This window comes from Coregonus clupeaformis, chromosome 29 (genome assembly GCF_020615455.1).
Source record: "Coregonus clupeaformis isolate EN_2021a chromosome 29, ASM2061545v1, whole genome shotgun sequence".
NCBI lineage: Eukaryota > Metazoa > Chordata > Actinopteri > Salmoniformes > Salmonidae > Coregonus > Coregonus clupeaformis.
Window position 1 is genome coordinate 26,133,874 of NC_059220.1, and position 23,123 is coordinate 26,156,996.

General features: G+C 47.3%; 1 protein-coding gene across 1 annotated transcript in view; it reads right to left on the bottom strand.

The window, feature by feature from the left end:
* LOC121544942 (ryanodine receptor 3) overlaps nt 1–23,123 on the bottom strand; it is a 217,922-nt gene that overhangs the window by 67,664 nt on the left and 127,135 nt on the right. Inside the window, exons 15-22 of the mRNA XM_045209137.1 lie at nt 20,939–21,034; nt 20,055–20,173; nt 13,415–13,548; nt 12,969–13,210; nt 12,543–12,735; nt 8,995–9,211; nt 8,653–8,757; nt 5,562–5,665 (exon numbers count right to left, since the gene is read on the bottom strand). Coding sequence (XP_045065072.1) covers nt 5,562–5,665; nt 8,653–8,757; nt 8,995–9,211; nt 12,543–12,735; nt 12,969–13,210; nt 13,415–13,548; nt 20,055–20,173; nt 20,939–21,034 — 1,210 coding nt within the window. The remainder of the gene's footprint in view (nt 1–5,561; nt 5,666–8,652; nt 8,758–8,994; nt 9,212–12,542; nt 12,736–12,968; nt 13,211–13,414; nt 13,549–20,054; nt 20,174–20,938; nt 21,035–23,123) is intronic.

A 23,123-nucleotide genomic window follows, 5' to 3' on the forward strand; every position in this document is an offset into this window, starting at 1 on the left:
CAAACAATAGTATGCAAGTATAAACACCATGGGGACCACTCAGCCGTTATACCGCTCAGGAAGGAGACGCGTTCTGTCTCCTAGAGATGAACGTACTTTGGTGCAAAAAGTGCAAATCAATCCCAGAACAACAGCAAAGGACCTTGTGAAGATGCTGGAGGAAACAGGTACAAAATTATCTATATCCACAGTAAAACGAGTCCTATATCGACATAACCTGAAAGGCCACTCAGCAAGGAAGAAGCCACTGCTCCAAAACCGCCATAAAAAAGCCCGACTACGGTTTGCAACTGCACATGGGGACAAAGAACGTACTTTGTGGAGAAATGTCCTCTGGTCTGAAAAAACTAAAATAGAACTGTTTGCACATAATGACCATCGTTATGTTTGGAGGAAAAAGGGGTGTGCTTGCAAGCCGAAGAACACCATCCCAACCGTGAAGCACGGGGGTGGCAGCATCATGCTGTGGGGGTGCTTTGCTGCAGGAGGGACTGGTGCACTTCACAAAATAGATGGCATCATGAGGAAGGAAAATTATGTGGATATTTTGAAGCAACATCTCAAGACATCAGTCAGGAAGTTAAAGCTTGGTCGCAAATGGGTCTTCCAAATGGACAATGACCCCAAGCATACTTCCAAAGTTGTGGAAAAAGTCAAGGTATTGGAGTGGCCATCACAAATCCCTGACCTCAATCCTACATTTGTGGGAAGAACTGAAAAAGCATGTCCGAGCAAGGAGGCCTACAAACCTGACTCAGTTACACTAGCTCAGTCAGGAGGAATGGGCCAAAATTCACCCAACTTATTGTGGGAAGCTTGTGGAAGGCTACCCAAAACGTTTGACCCAAGTTAAACAATTTAAAGGCAATGCTACCAAATACTAATTGAGTGTATGTAAACTTCTGACCCACTGGGAATGTGATGAAAGAAATAAAAGCTGAAATAAATCATTCTCTCTACTATTATTCTGACATTTCACATTCTTAAAATAAAGTGGTGAACCTAACTGACCTAAGACAGGGAATTTCTACTAGGATTAAATGTCAGGAATTGTGAAAAACTGAGTTTAAATATATTTGGCTAAGGTGTATGTAAACTTCCCACTTCAACTGTAGCATTTGCAAAGTCATCAACAGCTATTGTTTTAAATTCAACCCAGCGTTAAACTAAAAATAGACAATACATAAAGGCCTAGGGTTTCAAGCTTTGGTTGATTTCAAATGTAATCTTCATGTTAATAATGAATATGTTGGATTCACGTCTCCATTTCAACCAAAAATCAAAGTTAAAGAATAGGATTAAATCAAATCAAACTTTAAATGCAATTTAATTAACTTTGATTTGATTTAGTCCTATTTTGTTACTTCGATTTTTGGATGAGATGAAGACGTGAATCCAACATATTAATTATACATTTGTAGACAAACTAGAATTGAAGCCAGACTAAGTCAGTGGCACAAAAGATACATCTCCTTCAAATGTTAATATTTGGTTGAGTTGACAGCCAAACACAATTCAATATCACTTTTGCAATACAGTAAATAGCCTATTAACTTGTCGACAAGTTAACAAATTATATGTTGGATTTACGTCTCCAACTAAACCAAAAATAAAAGTTAAAGAATAGGATTAAGCCCTTTTCCCAGCCCCGGAGGCACAGACTCTACTTTCTCAGCACATCGGGGAGGATAACCCCTGAGCCTTCACTCACTCCTACATCCCTTTTCCCTTTAAGTTTAAATAAACTTTCTGGTGTGACGCAATGTGTGGTCCTCTTGTCGTCTGTCTGAACCGTGACAGTACGATCTGACCATCATGGACTCAGCGCACACTTCCCGACATGGAAACCGAAGAGCCTGAGCAACCCACCGCCATGCTACGCCTGGAACACACTGAGGAGAGAGCTAGGCCGCATGAGCGGCGTCATCTCCTCTCTGCTTCAGGTCGGCCACCAACAGCATCAGCAGTTCCAGCAGCACCAGCAGCAGTCCCAGCAGCAGCAACAACAACTCGCCATGATCATTCAACTCCTCACCAACCTGACCCCAGCCAGTCTGCCCACCAGCCCTGCCCCCGAGTTACCTGCCCCGGTCATTGCAGCCGCTGCTCGAACCCAAGATTGGAAACCCCGGGCGGTTCAACGGCGATTCAACCCAGGTCCGGCCATTCCTGACTAGCTGCCGACTTCAGTTCTCCTTGCAGCCAAGGACCTTCGCCACGGGGGGGCTAAAGTTGGGTATGCCATCACTCACCTGACGGGCCGAGCTCGACTCTGGGGAACAGCAGAGTTCAACGTCAAACCCCCGCATGTGCAACCTTCGACCTGTTTGCTGAGGAGATGCTGAAGGTGTTTGACCTGGATTCCCCAACCGCAGAGGCGTCTCGTGAACTGTTCAGTATTCGACAAGGCAGACGTACAGTCGCAGACCATTCCATCGACTTCCGAACCCTGGCGACGAAGTTCTTGGAACACACCATCGTTGGTGGACGCGTTCTTCCATAGTTTGGCTGACTATATCAAGGACGAGTTGGTCTCCCATGAACTGCCTTCCACTCTTGATGAAGCCATCGCACTGACTGTCAGGATCGACAGTAGGATACAGACCCGTCAGTCGTGGGAGGGGCGCCAAGGTCCACCTACTACCGGCATTCGGAGAGATCCGACTGGGCTCCTGTCATCTACTGCCACTCACCCAGGTCAGCTTGATCAGTCTGAGCCATGGAGATTGGGCGAGCCTCTCTCACTCCTGCAGAGCGCCAGCGACGCTTCACCCTCAAACCTCTGCCTCTATTGTGGAGGTGATGGACATCGTGTGGTAACCTGCCCTTTAAAGGGCCGCGCTCACCGGGCATAGGGGGAGTCCGGTTGAGTTCAATGACCATCCAGTCCTCCGACCGCAAACCCCTGCTGCAAGTTCACCTCCGCCTCCCTGACTCAACTCACACCCTGGCTGCTCTGGTGGATTCTGGCGCGAAGCCAACATAATGGACATCAAGCTGGCACGCCAACTGGGACTGAGAACCTCCGTTTGACACCTCCCTATTCCTGCCCGGGCACTGGACGGACACTTACTCGGATCGGTCACTCATGTCACGGCCCCGGTCTCGATGGGTCTGTCCGGAAACCATCAAGAAACTATCCAGTTTCACCTGCTCCCCCTCTCCAGGCCAACCCCTCATCCTGGGTTACCCATGGCTCCGCCGGCACAACCCTCAGCTCGACTGGGTGACCGGGGTGATCAGGGAGTGGGGAGAGGACTGCCACCGAACCTGCCTGCTTGCCGCACTACCCCCTCGGCCAGTACCTACTAACTCCGCTCCTGACCCCTCCAAGGACCCTGTGTCGATTCTGCCAAGTCCCTGCATCGTTGCAGCTCTGACCTGGGCTGTTGAGGAACAGGTGCTGGAGGCTCTCCGTAACCAGCCAGGTCCCAGCACTTGCCCAGCTGACCGCCTTTTTGTCCCCGAAGACCTGAGGTCCCAGGTCGTTCAGTGGGGACATGACTCCCGCCTAGCTTGTCACCCTGGCTCCACCCGCACTTACAACCTGCTCGCCCAGAGGTTCTGGTGGCCCTCTCTGAGGAAGGATGTACGGGAATTCGTCCAAGCCTGCCCCATCTGCAACCAACACAAGTCGTTCTGCCAGCCCCCAGCCGGATTGCTGCAGCCCCTGCCTGTGCCCAGGAGTCCGCTGGTCCCTGCTGCGCCTTGTCCTCCTCCTCCACGGCTCGTCGATGGTGGTCTGGTTTACACCGTCCGCCGCCTGCTTCGGTCCAGACGGAGGGGGTAGGGGTCTCAGTACCTCATTGACTGGGAGGGCTATGGACCTGAGGAAAGGACCTGGGTGCCAGCTAGTCGGATTGTGGATAGGACTCTCATCACCGCTTTCCACCAACGGCATCCTGATCAACCTGCAATCCGTGAGGGGCCGCCCCAGAGGGATCCCTAACACGTCCTGCCCGCTCGGCTTCCTGTCCTGTGCCTGATCCTGTCTCGGGACCTGTCCCATCTCGACCACGGCCCTCCGGCTTCCTCCGAGGATGAGGGCGTTCGCTCGGACCGTTCGGAGGGAGTTCTAGCCCTCCTCGGCTCCCCTCCTCCCGCCCGGCGTGGTGTTGCTCTTGGGACTTCTGGGGCCGTCCCTCCGGGGGTTCTGTCATGAGCCCTCTCACTCCACTGGGTTACCACCTTAAGTTGTTTCCACTCTGCTCACCCCTCTCTCTCTACTCAGCCCTAACTAGCTCCACCTGTCCCTGCTCTGCTCGGCTCTAATTACTCTGCCAGCTGCGCTGCATTACCCACTAACCTCTCCCAGTATTTATAGCCCTGTCTTTCAGCTCTCCTTTGTCAGATCGTCTGCAAAGCTCACACCCCGAACCTGTTTGCTCGCGCTTCTGGCTCACCCTGGTTTTGTGACCCCGGACCTGCCTGTTTTTGGATACTCTTCTGCCTCAGGAGATCCAGACCTGCTTCTGCCATTACGACTCCTGACTACTCTTCAATCCCGGTAACTCTGACCAGCCTTCTGCCTTGCTACTACGTATTTTGGATTTCCCTTGAACTGTACTGCTGCCTGGTTTCATTCCGCCCCGTTGTGTCTGTGTTTCCTCCCCCAGGACTTCTGGACCACCAACCACCGGGCGTCATCGGACGCATCGCTGCCACTGGGAGACAGACCCAGCACATCGGACGGGATAACCCCCTGGAGCCTTCACTCACTCCCTACATCCCTTTCCCTTTAAGTTTAAATAAACTTTCTGGTGTGGCGCAATTGTGGTCCTCTTGTCGTCTGTCTGAACCGTGACAGTGGCTCAGATGAAAGTATCAAAGCATTACATACATCTCTTTTAAATGTTGATATTTGGTTGGATTGTCAACCAAACACAATTCAATATTACTTTTGTAATACAGTATATAGCGAAAAGTTAAGGCTATATTAATAACTAATGTAACAGTACTATTCAACCTTAAAATGAGTAACACATCCATGGCCACATTTTGAGGTTACCGTAACTATAAATGTCTTCTTATGTAATCATACTAATTGTGCATGTTCAACGTAGCATGCAAAGGTCACCGGTCTGTGGAGATCTTCACAATTGCTTTAATGATCTGTGCAGAATCTGATCACTTGCACAATGTACTTTTAATGTAATCTCAACTGCAATTCAGGTCATTTGGTTGTGCTTTAAGATGAAGCACAGTGATAAACACATTAAGTTGTATAAATAAAAAACATCTGACATTGTATTCACACTTAAACTTTGTTGTGCTTTTAAATGTTTGAAAGACGCTGTGACATTTAGATGACAACTAAATCAAAAATCAGACATTGTTCTTCCATTGCGTTTAGATGGTTGAAAGCATAGTGATAACACATTGGGAATTCAACAAACGTCTGGCAGTACTTTTTGTGTGGTTGAATAAAGGTTGAAATCTCATTGATCAACATCTCAACCAAATATGACGTGGTGTGTCCAGTGGGGATCTCTCCTTGTCTTTCTATTTCTCTCTCTTTCTTAGTGAAACTAATATAGTGTTACTTATAATGCAGGACATACTTCAAGGTCTCCGTTGACATCTGCAGGTTATAATTCTTTTCCGTTTCAGGCAGCTTGGAAAAATCCACAAGGCAGGGGTGCTGCCGCTTATTGTCCTCCCTTATCTGGGAAACACATGAGAATTGTTAATGTACAAATATTTGACATATTACAAATGTCTTAAGGAAAGGGGAAATAAATATTCCAAAAGCTAATACCTTATTAAAAAACACAACTATACAAACCATGGTGAGTATAATTCAAATCACAATCAAGGTTTTTGTGAATCCACAGGGGAGTACACTCTTAGAAAAAAAGGTGCTATCTAGAACCTAAAATGGTTCTTCAGCTGTCCCCACAAGAGTAAGACCACTTTTAGTTCCAGGTAGAGCCCTTTTGGGTTCCATGTAGAACCCGGGTTCTACCTGGAACCAAAAAGGGTTCTCCTATGGGGACAACCGAAGAACCCTTTTGGAACCCTTTTTTCTAAGAGTGTGGGGATGTTGTCTACTTCCAAAGGGCTACTGGTGTCCTGGAGTGATAATGCGGTCTAGTCTAGTGGACATGTTGTGAATGTAGAGGAGGAGCATGTTTTATTGGGAGATAGAGAGGTGTGAGTCCTGAATACCAAGTGAGATATATAATTCCATTCTTGACTGCTGTGTTTAACCGCAGACAATCCCTTTGGCTGCTCTCTCCAGCCCATGCAGGAATAGATCCATGTTGACCAAGAAAACATGAAGTGGTTTTGTTATACAGATATATGGCTATTCGTGTGCTAAATTAACCCCAGGCAGCTCTTTTGTGAATAGTACAAGAACTCTCCTGCAGGAATTATTTTACCTAACAGAGTTTCCTACAGCCTATTACAGTCCAGACAGCCAATTACAGTCCAGACAGCCTATTACAGTCCAGACAGCCTATTACAGTCCAGACAACCTATTACAGTCCAGACAGCCAATTACAGTCCAGACAGCCTATTACAGTCCAGACAGCCAATTACAGTCCAGACAGCCTATTACAGTCCAGACAACCTATTACAGTCCAGACAGCCTATTACAGTCCAGACAGCCTATTACAGTCCAGACAGCCTATTACAGTCCAGACAGCCAATTACAGTCCAGACAGCCTATTACAGTCCAGACAACCTATTACAGTCCAGACAGCCAATTACAGTCCAGACAGCCTATTACAGTCCAGACAACCTATTACAGTCCAGACAGCCAATTACAGTCCAGACAGCCTATTACAGTCCAGACAGCCAATTACAGTCCAGACAACCTATTACAGTCCAGACAGCCTATTACAGTCCATTCAAATAGGGCTTTGTCAGAGGACAAAGACGTCCATGCTGTTATTCTTACTAGCCTTGGTATGAATGGAGTCACACAGCTTGTTTGAGACTATGTTTATACCGTCAATGGTCCATGCTGATAAAACTATTACAACTATTCTATAACAATACTAGCCTCCGATCATGAAGTGTGTCAGGCAGCTAATATAAATACCCTACCTCTGTACCCCATAGCAACCACAGCCACCAAAACTCAGACCTCTTTAAAATCAGCAGTGAAGCTGTGCTCTCTGGAGAGTGGAATACAATAACAGTGCAGTCCAGATATGTGTTCTGTTCAGCCTGGCTTCAGCACACTGTCTCCCTGGTGTAGCTAGTTCCATGCACTGCCAGGACAATGTCACCCGGCCTAAGCTAACGAGGTCTCGTTAAAACCAGATATAAAAGCCGAACTGCTATGTCAGGGGTGCAGAATTATGTTTAAATGAATACGAGAGTTTGACCCTGGCGTAATAGAGCTCACCATAAATCAAAGGCTCTATTAAGATGTTGGAACTGATGGATTGGCTGGCTATCCTGTGGGTGGACAAATCACACCATCACAGTGGTGTTTAAAAGGGGGATAGGGTGGAAGGAGGGACTGCAGGAATGAGAGAATCATTCAGTAGGGTAGTGTGTGGGGGTCTACTCTACACACTTCCATCACTTTGTAATATAGACATAAGAGCTGTGTTGCATATTGTTTCTGGTATTGATTGTCTGCACCTTTAAGGGCAGTGGGGCACAACAAGTCACTTTGGCAATCATGTACTAACATGAAACCAAGAAACAGTCATTCAGTCTTAGTATCAGTAGGACTTAATGAATTTGCATCCAGTTTAATAACCTGGAATTCAACTATCAGTGAGAGAGAAAAAGACCCCTCATAAGGTCTATCCAATCAGTAAAGTGTCCACTAAAGTTCCTTGAACTGAATTACAATGTTGGGCGGCATGTAGCCTAGCGGTTAGGAGTGTTGGGCCAATAACCGAAAGGTCATTGGTAAAAATCTCTGAGCCGACTAGGTGAAAAATGTGTCGATGTGCCCTTGAGCAAGGCACTTAACCCTAATTGCTCCAGGGTCGCTGTTATAATGGCTGATCCCTGGCTTTGACCCCACTCTCTGAGGTTGTCTCAGGGGGAGTGGAATATGACAAATGTTAGCACACACCTAATTATCTTATCTTATTATCAATGGTCCAAACATGTCACTGAGATCTATTTCCTGTTTTATTGCTGCAACAAAATGTCCAAAATGTCCTGCTGTGCCCTTGAGTAAAACAATTGCATTGTAATTCATGACTGATTTAGGACACAGAAAATGAGTATTTCGCCTACAAACAAACTAAAATGGAGTCTGTAGAATGAATGGCATGAGGAGCACAAAATGAGAAAAATGGGAGTAATCTTCACTTACCCTCTGTTGGGTTTGAACCGCAAATTATAAAAGAGAAAGCATAATGGTGTACAGGCTTGTTTTGGTGCTTTAATGTTGGTAGAATCTATAAGATTAGGTTAGGGTTAATGCATTTCACATAGGTCAATTATATTGATAATTGTTTAACACAAACAAACATTTGCAAGCTGAGATTTATTTCCCTGATAAAAGTTGATTTATGTTTATATTGGTTGAAATGATCAGCTGAGTGATGACCCATTTAGCGGTAATGTATCTTGTCTTTCCTATGTATGTCAATGACATGGACTGCCCAAAAGAGTTTGCCACTGCCAGTGCTCTGTGAATCTATTCTCTCCATCAGTGTTAAAGAGGTCTCCTACCTTCCCATAAGACCAGCCCAGTTCTATCTTGTTCATGCCCCACAGCTCGTGGATATTCTCAGCCAGTCTGTCCCGGACCTTCTCCAGGTATGGCGGCATGACGATCTGAGAGACAGAGAACACAAAGAATCTGTGTCGTAGATAAACAGCATCTGTTTGTAGACAGTACAGCAGGCCTATGTCATCAATCATACATTGTGGATATTTGGAAACACTTACACTGTAGGTACCACTGTACAACCTCCTTTTAAACATGCAGTATAACCACTGTTACTGTGTTTAAGATAAGCCGTGTTGCAGTTCATGTGAGACGTTCTGAGCTGAAAGCCATAACCCTGTTACCTGGCTGGTCTCCACAGGGGTGGGTATGAAGGAGGCCTGGGACATGAAAGGTGTGGTCCCCAGCAGGTCTCGGACCCCCTCCATGTCCCTCTTGTACTCCTTCACTGGCTCCACCTTCATCTTCTCCTTAGGGAGCAGGGCCTCGTAACACGGAGCGTAGCCTGACGGAGGCAGGAACTTGAAGTCACCATGACGACCACCCAACAAGAAACGCACCCTAGAGAGAGAGAGAGAGAGAGAGAGAGAGACTTAGTCAATCAGTGTGTTCAGTATGTGGATGACAGCTTGAGAGTGATGAGGGGGGTTGATAGGTTGATAGTGGAGGAGGGGTTAGTGGAGGGGATTAGAGCAGAACATTGAACCACTGAGGGCCACTGAGGCCAAACCCTAGCCCCACACCAGCTCTAGCCAAGCCCCAGACCCGCTCTAACCGAACCCCAGACCAGCTCTAACCGAGCCCCAGGCCAGCTCTAACCAACCCCCAGCCCAGCTCTAACCAACCCCCAGACCACTTCTAACCAACCCCCAGACCAGCTCTAACCAAGCCCTAGACCAGCTCTAACCAAACTGTTACAGACCCATATCCATCCTGCCCTGCCCTTCAAAGGTTTTTGAAAGCCAAGTCAATAAACAGATCACCGACCATTTCGAATCCCACCGTACCTTCTCCGCTATGCAATCCGGTTTCCGAGCTGGTCATGGGTGCACTTCAGCCACGCTCAAGGTCCTAAACGATATTATAACCGCGATCGATAATAGACAGTACTGTGCAGCCGTTTTCATTGACCTGGCCAAGGCTTTCGACTCTGTCAACCACCGCATTCTTATTGGCAGACTAAATAGCCTTGGTTTCTCAAATGACTGCCTCGCCTGGTTCACCAACTACTTCTCAGATAGAGTTCAATGTGTCAAATCGGAGGGCCTGTTGTCTGGACCTATGGCAGTCTCTATGGGGGTGCCACAGGGTTCAATTCTTAGGCCGACTCTTTTCTCTGTGTATATCAATGACGTCGCTCTTGCTGCTGGTGACTCTCAGATCCACCTCTACGCAGACGACACCATTTTGTATACATCTGGCCCTTCATTGGACACTGTGTTAACAAACCTCCAAACGAGCTTCAATGCCATACAACAATCCTTCAGTAGCCTCCAACTGCTCTTAAACACTAGTAAAACTAAATGCATGCTCTTCAACCGAACGCTGCTTGCACCCGCCCACCCGACTAGAATCACTACTCTCGACGGGTCTGACCTAGAGTATGTGGACAACTACAAATATCTAGGTGTCTGGTTAGACTGTAAACTCTCCTTCCAGACTCACATTAAGAATCTCCAATCCAAAGTTAAATCTAGAATCGGTTTCCTATTTCGCAACAAAGCCTCCTTCACTCATGCTGCCAAACATGCCCTCGTAAAACTGACTATCCTACCGATCCTTGACTTCGGCGATGTCATTTACAAAATAGCCTCCAACACTCTACTCAGCAAATTGGATGTAGTCTATCACAGTGCCATCCGTTTTGTCTCCAAAGCCCCATATAATACCCACCACTGTGACCTGTACGCTCTTGTTGGCTGGTCCTCACTACATATTCGTCGCCAAACCCACTGGCTCCAGGCCATCTATAAATCACTGCTAGGCAAATCCCCGCCTTATCTTAGCTCATTGGTCACCATAGCAACACCCACCCGTAGTCTGCGCTCCAGCAGGTATATCTCACTGGTCATCCCCAAAGCCAACACCTCCTTTGGCCGCCATTCCTTCCAGTTCTCTGCTGCCAATGACTGGAACAAATTGCAAAAATCTCTGAAGCTGGAGACACTTATCTCCCTCACTAACTTTAAGCATCAGTTGTCAGAGCACCTTACCGATCACTGCACCTGTACACAGCCCATCTGAAATTAGCCGCCCAACTACCTCATCCCTATATTGTTATTTATTTTGCTCATTTGTACCCCAGTATCTCTATTTGCACATCATCTCTTGCACATCTATCATTCCAGTGTTAATACTAATTGTAATTATTTTGCACTATAGCCTATTTATTGCCTTACCTCCATAACTTGCTACATTTGCACACACTGTATATATATGTATTTCTGTTGTATTTTTGACTTTGTTTTGTTTTACCCCATATGTAACTCTGTGTTGTTGTTTTTATCGCACTGCTTTGCTTTATCTTGGCCAGGTCGCAGTTGTAAATGAGAACTTGTTCTCAACTGGTTTACCTGGTTAAATAAAGGTGAAATAAAAAAATAAAATAAATAACCAAGCCCCAGCCCCAGACCAGCTCTAACCGAGCCCCAACCAAGCTCTAACCAAGCCCCAGCCCCAGACCAGCTCTAACTGAGCCCCAGCCCAGCCCTAACCGAACCCCAGCACAAGCCCAGCTCTAACCGAGGCCCAACCCAGCCCTAACCGAACCCCAACCCAGCTCTAACTGAGGCCCAGACCAGCTCTAGCCGCCCCAGCCCAGCTCTAACCGAGGCCCAGACCAGCTATAGCCGCCCCAGCCCAGCTCTAACCGAGGCCCAGACCAACTCTAACCGAGGTCCAGCTCTAACCGAGCCCCAGACCAGCTCTAACTGAACCCCAGCCCCAGACCATCTCTAACCGAACCCCAGACCCAGCCCCAACCTAGCTTTAATCAAGTCCCAGCCCCAACCCAGCTTTAACCATGCCCCAGCCCAACTCTAACCGAGCACCATCCCCAGCCCAGCTCTAACCAAGCTCCAGCTTAGCCCGGCAGAGCAGAGAGTGACTATGACTAACCCCACTCTGAGAATGATGCAACATTTCAGCCCACCACTCAGAAGCCCTCCTGGGCCATAACCGAAATAGCAGCTGAAGTAGTAGCGATGATGACGCATTCACTCCAAGTCTCATTGAGTGCAGTTCACCAATCAATTATTAACAAGTGTATGCCGTTGCGTAGCATGGCTCACTGCACAGAGGACAGGAAATGTTCAAGCCCCACAGGGTTTGTTATTTACAGTCTATGATGTGGCCTGCATCTCTCCTGTGACATCTTACATACAGACATATGCAGAATAACTATAATAATTTCTTTAAATATGAGTTCCTGTTAATTTTGTATAATGCTTCTGAAAATGTTATTGTGGTAATTGAGATACAGTGTAGCTTGCAGGCCTTGGTGGAATTTGATGTGAACTGAAATGTTTTGAGCTGTCAAGCGTCATGTCTCGGACAGAGGTCCAGAATAGTAAAATGCCATTTTGCTGCAAAAAACTGGGTCGATCATGAAATCCTGGAAGGCTTGCTAGAGCCTGAAATGTCATTTTGCAGACATGTCAATCACATAATCTGAAGTTGCCATGGCAACATACGTGAGTAAGATGTAGGCCTCTACCTGCATCCGAGCCCCTAAGGATTAATATATAGAGGAAATGATGGAGGGATGGATTAGATAGATTTTTGTGCAGTCTAGAGGGAGAATAGGAAGCAATTTGAGGAGAGTGCCCAGTATGTGTGTATACGTGTTCATTCAAATAAATGACACAGGTGTGTGTGTAAGACAAACACATACTTGACCCCAGCGGAAAAGCTGACAACAGGGAAGAAGAGTCCATCGATGTTGAAGTTCTCGAACATGCCCTGTACGGGCTGTCCATTGATCCTGAAGGAGATGCTGGGAGCTCCCAGGTCCAGACAACAGCTCACCACATCCTCAGAGGTCAGGATGTGTTGGTTAATAGAAGCCACCGCCCGGGAGATACGACCTGCAATAAACCACAGTCTCAGCACAGAAATATGACCTGCAAGACACACACTCACTTTCGCACACGAAAGCACGCACACACACATGCACACGCACACATAGTGGGCAGAGAGATTTGCCGTGCAGGACACACACACTGTCTAGACACAATCTGGCCCAAACTCTGGGTGACTTCTCATCATTTATAAAGCAGGTGACTTAATGTGCTTGAGATTCAGATGAAAACAAACTGACCTGACCAGAGATTAAGTCCGTCAAAGCCGTAAGAGTAGAGGTCGTCCCCCACCCCATTGCCCCCCCAACCCTCCCCTCCACCTGGGTAAGGGGCGTAACCCTTGTTGGTGGCCCAGCCCACGCGCAGGTGAGAGGGGTCGCTGGTCAAGAAGTGATCCACCTGATCAATCATCAGCTCATAGTACCACTTCTTATACTGGGCCGAGCCCTCACTCACTCCCAGGTAGATGTTGGGCCTCATGCTGCCAAAGATCAGAGACACAGATTAGGGCTTAATCACATACTGGTAATTGTGATCGATGTTGTTATATGCACCGTTGCCTTGCACAATACAATCAAACAAACACAGCAATGAGAAGGATATCCAACACTATATATCCCTCATACTTTACAACCAGTACCGTCTTAATCTAATTATTCCGGGCTGGGATTGGATGGCTTTTTACCTTTGGACGTCATTGACCAATCGGGTCTGGAGAAGCAGATCTCTTTTGGGGAGCAGGTGATCGCAGATGAGGTTCTGATTGGCTCGTACTGCCACCCCGTTACACACACAGAGGGAACAGAGCACATCCAAAATCTGCAGGTTGAGAGAGAGAGAGAGAGACACAGAGACAGAGACAGACAGAGAGAGAGACAAAGACAGAGAGAAAGTGAGACAGAGAGAGAGAACAGGACCAAATCATCCGTAGTCCTTTTCCATGTTACTATTAAAGGGAAAACGTTTTCCTTTAGCTATTAAAAAACAACTTCTCTGGTAGATAGCGGTCTATGTGGCATGGTATTAGTCAGAACCATATATTGTAGTGTCAAAATTGACAAAAAAGCGTAAGTAGGATAATTATGGTCATAAAGTCAGTACATTCCAAAACTGAGTTTTGCAAGATTTGTGTAACTGAGGTCGTCACAACTTCCTTGAGGGTTGGGTTTGAATTACAATCATGCCCACTTGCCCAGTAACACGGGATTGTAACCCCTAGGGAGAATTGTCATGCACAGAGAAAGAGCTGCGGTGATCTTGATAGTGATCACTCAAGTATGCCAATGTTTTGGGCAAAATGAGAATTGAGACGATGCACACTTGCATCCCAAATGCCACTTGTCAATATTCCAAAATTCAAAATCCATTCACGAGCATCTTGTGTCCCGCCGCGGCCTGTTTTGTAACATGATTTACTATGAAACCCTATGAAACACTGCCAGACAGACACACTCTGGTAACAGACTAGTTTATCATGCACATTTGAGAAATACTGCACCAAACACCTTAGCTTGATGTAAAATTGTGTGACTAAGACCTCCTCGGCATAAAAAAATTAATTACAGATTTCTTGATTTCCATTAATTCAGACTATTTTCAGGATGTCACGACTTCCTCCGAAGCTGCCACCTCTCCTTGTTCGGGCAGGCTTCGGTGTTCGTCGTCACTGGCCTTCTAGCCACTGCCGCTCATCATCTCATCATTCCATTTGTTTTGTCTTGTTTATTACACACACCTGGTTCATATCCCCTCATCAGTACCTGTATAAGTGTTCCCTCTGCCCCCTTGTCTTTGTGTGTGATTGTTTATTGTGGAGGATAGTGAAGCTCGGTGAAGCTCCGTGTACTTTGTGTCGCTGGGATTTTTCCCTGTGTGCTTTGTATTTTCCAGTGCACCTGTTTTGCGCACTGAAGTGATGTTGACGCATTACTGCGTAAATCTGTATTTGTGGAATAAAGCCTGTTATTCTGTGATTTACCCTCCTGCGCCTGACTCCTTCAACATCACCTCATCACACAGGAAGTGGTAGTGGCTGTCACGCCCTGGCTCTGGGGACTCTTAAATGTTGAGCCAGGGTGTGTAGTGTCTATGTTGTATTTTCTATGTTCATGATCTAGATCGTGTAGATCTATGTTGGCCAGGGTGGTTCCCAATCAGAGGCAGCTGATTCTCGTTGTCTCTGATTGGGGACCATACTTAGGCAGCCTGTTTGGCACTGTTTAGTGTGGGATCTTGTTCTGGAAGGTTTGTGTTCAACCCAGGACTTCACGTATCGTTTGTTTTGTTGTTTTGGTTCGTGTTGTGAACTGCAAATAAAAGAATGTACGCATATCACGCTGCGCCTTGGTCCGCTTCATCTAACGACGATCGTGACAGAAGATCCCACCATAAAAGGACCAAGCAGCGTGCCAAGCAGGAGGAGTTGGCGATGTCCCAGGTGGGCGAATGGTGGTCTTGGGAGGACATATTCGCGGGCAGAGGGCCCTGGGCAAAGGTACAGGCCCTGGCAAGAGAGGAGAAACGGCACCAACCGTGCCGACGACGGACACGCGAGAGGCAACCCCAATAATTTTTTTTTGGGGGGGCACACGGCATGGACGACGGGGCTGCTGGAGGCAGCTACAGGGCGCATCGGCGATTTAGGAGAGGAGGCCACCAGGTTTGGGGGGCTGGAAGGGTGGTTGGTGGAGCCTAGAGGTAGAGCAGAGCCAACTCCCCGTACTCAGGCTAGGCAGCGTGAGACTGGGCAGGTTCCGAGTTATGCGGAGCTACGTACTGTGCCGCGAGTGTTCCGGCACAGTCCTGTACGTCCTGTGCTAGCACCACGCACGTGTCGTGCTAAGGTGGGCATGCAGCCAGGACGGAGTGTGCCGGCTCAACGCTCGTGGCCTCCAGTACCCCTCCTCGGTCCCGGATATCCTGCGCCAGTGCCACGTGCTGTAGTGTCAGTACGAGTGCACAGCCCTGTACGTCCTGTGCTGATGCCTCACACGGAGTGTGTGGAAATAGGCATTCAGCCAGGACGGGTTGTGTCAGCTCTCCGTTCCAGACCTCCAGTCCGTCTCCAGAGTCCAGCCCGGCCTGTTCCTGTCCCTCACACCAAGCCTGTGGTGTGCGTCGCCAGCCCGGTCCGGCCTGTTCCTGCTCCCCGCACCAAGCCAGTGGTGCGCATCGTCAGCCCAGTCCAGCCCGTTCCTGCTCCCCGCACCAAGCCAGTGGTGCGCGTCGCCAGCCCGGTCCGGCCTGTTCCTGCTCCCCGCACCAAGCCAGTGGTGCGCGTCGTCAGCCCGGTCCGGCCTGTTCCTGTCCCTCGCACCAAACCAGTGGTGCGCGTCGCCAGCCCGGTCCGGCCTGTTCCTGCTCCCCGCACCAAGTCAGTGGTGCGCGTCGCCAGCCCGGTCCGGCCCGTTCCTGTCCCCCGCACCAAGCCTGTGGTGCGCGTCGCCAGCCCGGTCCGGCCTGTTCCTGCTCCCCGCACCAAGCCAGTGGTGCGCGTCGCCAGCCCGGTCCGGCCTGTTCCTGCTCCCCGCACCAAGCCAGTGGTGCGCGTTGTCAGTCCGGCACCGATGTCCAGTCCAGCTCCGGCCAGCGGGGCCAGACCAGACCAGGGGCGCTACGGGGGGGTAGAGAGAGAGTGATGGTCACGCCCGGAGCCGGATCCGCCTCCGAGGCGGAATGCCCACCCGGCCCCTACCCTCTTGTGTTTGGTTGGCGCGGTCGCAGTCCGCGCCTTTGGGGGGGGGGGTACTGTCACGCCCTGGCTCTGGGGACTCTTAAATGTTGAGCCAGGGTGTGTAGTGTCTATGTTGTATTTTCTATGTTCATGATCTAGATCGTGTAGATCTACAGTGGGGAAAAAAAGTATTTAGTCAGCCACCAATTGTGCAAGTTCTCCCACTTAAAAAGATGAGAGAGGCCTGTAATTTTCATCATAGGTACACGTCAACTATTATTGACAAAATGAGGAAAAAAAATCCAGAAAATCACATAGTAGGATTTTTAATGAATTTATTTGCAAATTATGGTGGAAAATAAGTATTTGGTCACCTACAAACAAGCAAGATTTCTGGCTCTCACAGACCTGTAACTTCTTCTTTAAGAGGCTCCTCTGTCCTCCACTCGTTACCTGTATTAATGGCACCTGTTTGAACTTGTTATCAGTATAAAAGACACCTGTCCACAACCTCAAACAGTCACACTCCAAACTCCACTATGGCCAAGACCAAAGAGCTGTCAAAGGACACCAGAAACAAAATTGTAGGCCTGCACCAGGCTGGGAAGACTGAATCTGCAATAGGTAAGCAGCTTGGTTTGAAGAAATCAACTGTGGGAGCAATTATTAGGAAATGGAAGACATACAAGACCACTGATAATCTCCCTCGATCTGGGGCTCCACACAAGATCTCACCCCGTGGGGTCAAAATGATCACAAGAACAGTGAGCAAAAATCCCAGAACCACACGGGGGGACCTAGTGAATGACCTGCAGAGAGCTGGGACCAAAGTAACAAAGCCTACCATCAGTAACACACTACGCCGCCAGTGACTCAAATCCTGCAGTGCCAGACGTGTCCCCCTGCTTAAGCCAGTACATGTCCAGGCCCGTCTGAAGTTTGCTAGAGTGCATTTGGATGATCCAGAAGAGGATTGGGAGAATGTCATATGGTCAGATGAAACCAAAATATAACTTTTTTGGTAAAAACTCAACTCGTCGTGTTTGGAGGACAAAGAATGCTGAGTTGCATCCAAAGAACACCATACCTACTGTGAAGCATGGGGGTGGAAACATCATGCTTTGGGGCTGTTTTTCTGCAAAGGGACCAGGACGACTGATCCGTGTAAAGGAAAGAATGAATGGGGCCATGTATCGTGAGATTTTGAGTGAAAACCTCCTTCCATCAGCAAGGGCATTGAAGATGAAACGTGGCTGGGTCTTTCAGCATGACAATGATCCCAAACACACCGCCCGGGCAACGAAGGAGTGGCTTCGTAAGAAGCATTTCAAGGTCCTGGAGTGGCCTAGCCAGTCTCCAGATCTCAACCCCATAGAAAATCTTTGGAGGGAGTTGAAAGTCCGTGTTGCCCAGCGACAGCCCCAAAACCTCACTGCTCTAGAGGAGAACTGCATGGAGGAATGGGCCAAAATACCAGCAACAGTGTGTGAAAACCTTGTGAAGACTTACAGAAAATGTTTGACCATTGCCAACAAATGGTATATAACAAAGTATTGAGAAACTTTTGTTGTTGACCAAATACTTATTTTCCACCATAATTTGCAAATAAATTCATTAAAAATCCTACAATGTGATTTTCTGGAATATTTTTTCTCATTTTGTCTGTCATAGTTGATGTGTACCTATGATGAAAATTACAGGCCTCTCTCATCTTTTTAAGTGGGAGAACTTGCACAATTGGTGACTGACTAAATACTTTTTTTCCCCACTGTATGTTGGCCAGGGTGGTTCCCATTCAGAGGCAGCTGATTCTCGTTGTCTCTGATTGGGGACCATACTTAGGCAGCCTGTTTGGCACTGTTTAGTGTGGGATCTTGTTCCGGAAGGTTTGTGTTCAACCCAGGACTTCACGTATCGTTTGTTTTGTTGTTTTGGTTCGTGTTGTGTACTGTAAATAAAAGAATGTATGCATATCACGCTGCGCCTAGGTCCGCTTCATCTAACGACGATCGTGACAGTGGCTATGTTGTTGCTACCGTGCCTCAATAGGGACAAACAACAGTAACTTCCAGGGTACGATAAAGCAAACATAACACACCCACATCGAACCACACCCCAAGACTCAAATCTCTTTTTTTATTAATGAGCAGCAGAAAAAAATTCAGCCACTCTTTAATGCAGCCAGTCATAATTATTGAGAGATGCTAATCAGGAGAAGCCACATCCAGTAATGTCATTTTGATGCATGTGGGCCCATCCTGGCTTTATAAAGCAGAGGAATTAAATGGGCAAGGAACGGCAGCCAAGGGCGCCAGGCCAAGACCTGTGCTTTATTATCAGTGGCTTTATGAGGGGCTACAGCTAAATGATACAACCACTGTGATTTATGACAAAGGAGATGGCAGCCCCGCTGGAGATCTAATTTAAATGTAAACATATTGCTACACAATGCCTATACACATTACAGTCAAATGCCCAGCCCCAACAGGAAAAGTAGGACCGAGCACGGCCCCATTCTCATCGACGGGGCTGTAGTGGAGCAGGTTGAGAGCTTCAAGTTCCTTGGTGTCCACATCACCAACAAATTATCATGGTCCAAACACACCAAGACAGTCGTGAAGAGGGTACGACAAAGCCTATTCCCCCTCAGGAGACTGAAAAGATTTGGCATGGGTCCTCAGATCCTCAAAAGGTTCTACAGCTGCACCATCGAGATCATTCTGACTGGTTGCATCACTGCCTGGTATGGCAACTGCTCGGCCTCCGACCGCAAGGCACTACAGAGGATAGTGCGTACTGCCCAGTACATCACTGGCGCCAAGCATCCTGCCATCCAGGACATCTATACCAGGTCGCAGTTGTAAATGAGAACTTGTTCTCAACTGGCTTACCTGGTTAAATAAAGGTGAAAAAAAAAAAAGAATACCAGGCGGTGTCAGAGGAAGGCCCTAAAAATTGTCAAAGACTCCAGTCATAGACTGTTCTCTCTGCTACCGCACGGCAAGCGGTACCGGAGCGCCAAGTCTAGGTCCAAAAGGCTTCTTAACAGCTTCTACCCCCAAGCCATAAGACTCCTGAACAGCTAATCAAATGGCTACCCGGACTATTTGCATTGTCCCCACCCCCCCACCCAACCCCTATTTTACGCTGCTGCTACTCTCTGTTTATTATCTATGCATAGTCACTTTAACACTACCTACATGTACATATACCTCAATTACCTCAACTAACCTGTGCCCCCGCACATTGACTCTGTACCGGTACTCCCTGAATATAGCCTCGCTACTGTTATTTTACTGTTGCTCTTTAATTATGTTTTTATTTTTTTTAACTTACCTATTTTTTACTTAACACTTATTTTTCTTAAAACTGCATTGTTGGTTAAGGGCTTGTAAGCATTTCACTGTAAGGTGAAATTAGGCGCATGCGACAAATACAATTTGATTTGATTTGAACAACAACTCTGCAGCCCTGTCAGCACTGGGTGTACTAATAAAATGCAGGCTCATCTGTGAATTACTGTGCTATAAGAAACTGTGGTCAAGCTCTTGTGATGGATAAATAGAATCAAAACAAAAACTATGTAGTTACAGTATATTCATTTGATCATGCTGATATATTTGATACAGCTCCTCCTCCGGTTCCAGCTCACCTTGTGGTTGCGTCCATGTTTGTAGAGCAGGGAGATGATGGACTTGATGTGTCCTCTCTGGATGATATTTAGAGCCTCCGGGCTCTCAATTAGAATGCAGTGGAGAACCTCCAGTATGCCTGCCATGGCAAATCACCAATTAACAGCCACAGAGGACAAGGGAACAAGACACAAAGGGTTGTTTCTCAAACACATGCTCCTGAGCACAAGAAGAGGGTATGATAATACATGGCCAGGCATTACTAAACCCATCCAGGACTCTAAACACCAGCTCTGGGGTTTACAACAGTGTAATCCAACTACACATCACCTTTTAAACCATGTGCAGTCAGCATGCAGGTCAAGGAGTGGTAGGACAAGGTCACACAGAGCTTTAGCTTTATTGATTGATTGATTGATTGACTGAATCGATTGGATAATTAAAAGAAGTAGGCTGCTCCAGCCAGAGACATTACGTAGATACAAAAATTTGCAAGGATAAAAGCACAATAAAGGCTGCAGGCTTATTTCCATTGTTGTCCTCATAAACATGTGTCATGTTGTTATCATGTTATCATTTAAACACGAGTCCAGGTGGTATCATGTTATCATTTAAACACGTGTCATGGTGGTATCATGTTATCATTTAAACACGTGTCATGGTGGTATCATGTTATCATTTAAACGTGTCATGGTGGTATCATGTTATCATTTAAACGTGTCATGGTGGTATCATGTTATCATTTAAACACGTGTCATGGTGGTATCATGTTATCATTTAAACGTGTCATGGTGGTATCATGTTATCATTTAAACGTGTCATGGTGGTATCATGTTATCATTTAAACGTGTCATGGTGGTATCATGTTATCATTTAAACACGTGTCATGGCGTTATCATGGTACCTGAGGAGGACTCCAGTCTCTCCAGCTTGCTGACCAGCCAGTCCAGGTTGTTGGAAAACTGGGTGCAGTTGTTCCTGTTGCCTCGGATCAGCGCAGCTACAGGACACATGGACAAGGTCACAGGTCAAGAGGAGGAGACATATTACAGACACGTTACATATCCAGTTGGCAAGTTTGAAGAGGATAATGCAAATTGCTTATCTTTGACCTACAGTACAGCAAAAACATAGCTCCTATAGAAAAACACTGCACATCATCCGCAACAAACAATGACACCCATGTCAGTCAAGGGAAGAAGACAGGTAACATATAATCAAATTGCTTGTCTTTGGTCTACAGCCAACAACACTGCCAAACCTTACATCTTACACAACAACAACGTCACACAAAACACACCTTAAACCACACTCCATGCCAAGGAAAGAGTAGTGTCCTTCTTCGAAGCCTTTACGCATATTAATTAAGCAGCAGAGGAAGGGCGTGACATCAGGGGAAGAGGAAAGGAGAGTTGTCCCAGCAAGAAATGACAGGGTCGCCTGGCATAGACAGAGGAGAGGAGGCCTAGCTCGCAAATCCATTTAGCTGGTGCAGGTGTGTGGAGGAGGGAATATGAGAGGGGGGACGTGGTCTGCACATTAATGCTCCCCATGAGGAGAAAGCACCATGTAAACACGCTGTGAAGGGCTCAGACAATGATACGGACACTAGAACTGGGAAGTTTCTGAGAGGGAGACGTGCTCCTACTACCAAGAGGGAATGACTATAATGTACAACTGACATGTAAGGTTGGACTGGTTTTTCCCACTCTGAAAGACCGTATTCTAACAATTAGAGGCCTAACTCAAGGATATGGGTAAAAGTGGTATTGAAGCCATCTGGTGAGCATGGGCAGTCCAGCTTGGCTGGGAGTGTGCTGTAGACATGTGCTGGGGGAGATGTTGGGTAGAAGCCCTGGAAGCACTTCACACAGATGTGAAATCTGCATGCTATCTTTATCCACTCCCAGCCCCAGCAACGAGCTCCAGCCCCAGCCCAAGCCCCTGTTTGTATGTGTGTGTATGTGTGTGTGTGTGTGTGTGTGTGTGTGTGTGTGTGTTTAAGTTAGTTGTATGTACAGGATACACATGGTATACACCGTCCAACGAAATGCTTACTTGCAGGTTCCTTCTCGACAATGAAACAACAATAAGAAATAAGAAAAGATGAGAATACAAACAAAGTAAATGTCTCATTTTACATTTAAGTCATTTAGCAGACGCTCTTATCCAGAGCGACTTACAGTTAGTCAGATTATTATTATACTTTTTTTATTTTTTTTCATACCCCCTGAGGGAATCGAACCCACAACCCTGGCGTACGCCATGCTCTATCAACTGAGCTACTGTGCTATTGTGCAGCAACTGTGATGTGTGTAGCATGAATGCATATGTGTTTGTGTGTGTGTATGTGTGTGTTGCTAGAGTGCATGTGTACTGAGGCTAGGGCTGTGATGGAATTTTAGGTGACGGTAAACCAACGTTAAGATGTTATCTTATGCTTATGTTTCTAGCTCCAACAATGCAGACATATTCATTTATTTTTTAACCTTCATTTAACTAGGCAAGTCAGTTAAGAACAAATTATTCTTTACAATGACGGCCTACACTGGCCAAACCCGGACGACGCTGGGCCAATTGTGCGCCACCCTATGGGACTCCCACTCACGGCCGGTTGTGATACAGCCTGGAATCGAACCAGGGGGTCTGTAGTGACGCCTCAAGCACTGAGATGCAGTGCCTTAGACCACGGCACCACTCGGGAGCCCAATATCTAGCCAATACAATAGCAATACACACGCCTTCTTCACCACTGTCATTGTGCTCCCCTCCTCCCTCTCTGTGGATGACTTTGTCAACCACTTTGAAAAAAAGGTTGACGACATCCGATCCTCGTTTGTTAAGTCTAATGACACTGCTGGTCATGCTCACACTGCCCTACCCTATGCTTTGACTTCTTTCTCCCCTCTCTCTCCAGATAAAATCTTGCGACTAGTGACTGCAGGCCGCCCAACAACCTGCCCGCTTGACCCCATCCCCTCCTCTCTTCTCCAGACCATCTCCGGTGACCTTCTCCCCTACCTCACCTCGCTGATCAACTCATCCTTGACCGCTGGCCATGTCCCTTCCGTCTTCAAGAGAGCGAGAGT